The sequence below is a fragment of the Triticum dicoccoides genome, chromosome 1A (genome assembly GCF_002162155.2).
Source record: "Triticum dicoccoides isolate Atlit2015 ecotype Zavitan chromosome 1A, WEW_v2.0, whole genome shotgun sequence".
Taxonomy (NCBI): Eukaryota; Viridiplantae; Streptophyta; class Magnoliopsida; order Poales; family Poaceae; genus Triticum; species Triticum dicoccoides.
The window spans coordinates 474,839,998-474,841,604 of NC_041380.1; the positions used below are offsets into that span (position 1 = coordinate 474,839,998).

Sequence of the window (1,607 nt, forward strand, 5' to 3'; positions counted from 1 at the left end):
TTGATGGTTATACAAAATATGATACTTTTCTAATAAGTGGAAGTTTTTTGATTATTTGCATGTTGTTAGCTAAATATGTATGTCGAGTACTTAGGTCAAGTGAGATTTATTTCGTCTAAGTAGAAGATGTAATTCTTCCTGTGGCATAAATCTTGACGGTGACACATAAAATGGCACAGTAAGTTAACTAACATAAATTAAATATCTCAAAAGATTTATTCAACAAAAGTGCAAGAAAGTTACATGTATCCACTGCTGCAATTGTACTTTGTGCTTGAGAAAGAGGCGAGGAAGTCATAGGAGCTGCGTGCAATATATACTCAAGATCTTGTTGCTGGAGCTCATCGCCAAATACAGATGGATATTTGACAATGGCTCTGGCATAGATCTGGCCGACAAGTCTAATAAGTGCCGGTTGCACACGTCCAATGAACATGTGTGTAGTGTGCGCCGACGTATTGGACTTCATCATGCCGCTGCGCACGGGCATTTGATGGCATGCAGACATAGTCGATGCTCGACTGCCAATTATGCTGTCAGATTATGGCTATTTATAGATGTGCTTTCAGCCCTGGACAACAACTACAACAAAAACATTCGATTCCAAAACTAGACGAGACGGGTGAGAGAGCTTTGAGCGAAAAGGTAGAAGCAACAATGAAAATCACCAAGCTCGTGGCGATCCTTGTCCTCCTGGCCGTCCTGTTCACGGGGATCCTCGCCCAGGTAAATGGTGCCTGGTTGTCACGCTTACTCATTCTATTTGTTTCCTGAACGAAGTTCGATTGCCTTTGCGTGGTACCGGTGAGGTCGTATCTTACAAGTGATTAATTGCCATCCATGCTGCAGCCATCGGGCTATTTCCCCAAGTGCTGCGACAACTGCAGGTCCTTCTCAGGGATCGACGTCTGTGACGACGCCCATCCTGAGTGCCCCAAGGGCTGCTTGCAGTGCCGCGTGGTGCAGACGAGCCCTACCAAGACGTTCAGGTGCGCCGACTACCGCGGAGACTCCGACGACACGTGCGGCCCGCCCTGCAAGAAAAACTGATGGGTTAAGATCAGATCACGAAATGTTTCGCCCAAAATAAGAGCTCAGACGAGATGAGCACGCCACCGTGTTTGTGTGTGCATTTGCCCTGCGTTGTATCATCGCCGTGGTTTCATCATCACCATTGTTGTTGTTTTCTGTTCAAGAGTAAGTTGTTGTTGATCGCGTATCAGTTGCCTGTTGTACCCGCCATGAAATAAGCTATAAATATGACTAAAAAAAGTGTGTCTCTGCCTAATGAGATGCAAAGAGTAACCTATAAATATTGCACTGACCCTCTGATATGGCATCCGTCATTTGCATATTACACAGTGCTACCTGCATTTCGAATTATAAGATGTTTTAGATATTTTAATATAAAGTTCATACAAACTGAATAAGTAAACAAATACATTAAAATATGTCTATATACATCCAATTTAGAAAAAAGATAAAACATCTTATAGTTCATAACAGAGGGAATACGTTTTATTTGTTTAGTTAATCACAATTTTATTAACGGTCAAGTTTGGCATGCGATTGTGCAGCATAACCATCCGGATTCAATTCTTAGGATT

The 1,607-nt window shown here is 42.5% G+C and overlaps 1 protein-coding gene across 1 annotated transcript; it reads left to right on the forward strand.

Moving 5' to 3' along the window:
- The first annotated feature begins 596 nt into the window (after positions 1-596).
- On the forward strand, positions 597-1,288 carry LOC119302721. The gene is made up of 2 exons (XM_037579800.1): positions 597-726; positions 850-1,288. The coding sequence occupies exons 1-2, from the start codon at positions 658-660 to the stop codon at positions 1,048-1,050; spliced, it is 270 nt and encodes an 89-aa protein (XP_037435697.1). The 5' UTR covers positions 597-657; the 3' UTR covers positions 1,051-1,288.
- The last annotated feature ends 319 nt before the right edge of the window (positions 1,289-1,607 follow it).

Excerpts from the sequence above, each read along its gene's own strand:
- LOC119302721 (XM_037579800.1), top strand. The coding sequence starts at position 658 with ATGAAAATCACCAAGCTCGTGGCGATCCTTGTCCTCCTGGCCGTCCTG. Across the intron at positions 727-849 it reads TCACGGGGATCCTCGCCCAG|CCATCGGGCTATTTCCCCAA; the intron begins GTAAATGGTGCC and ends TCCATGCTGCAG.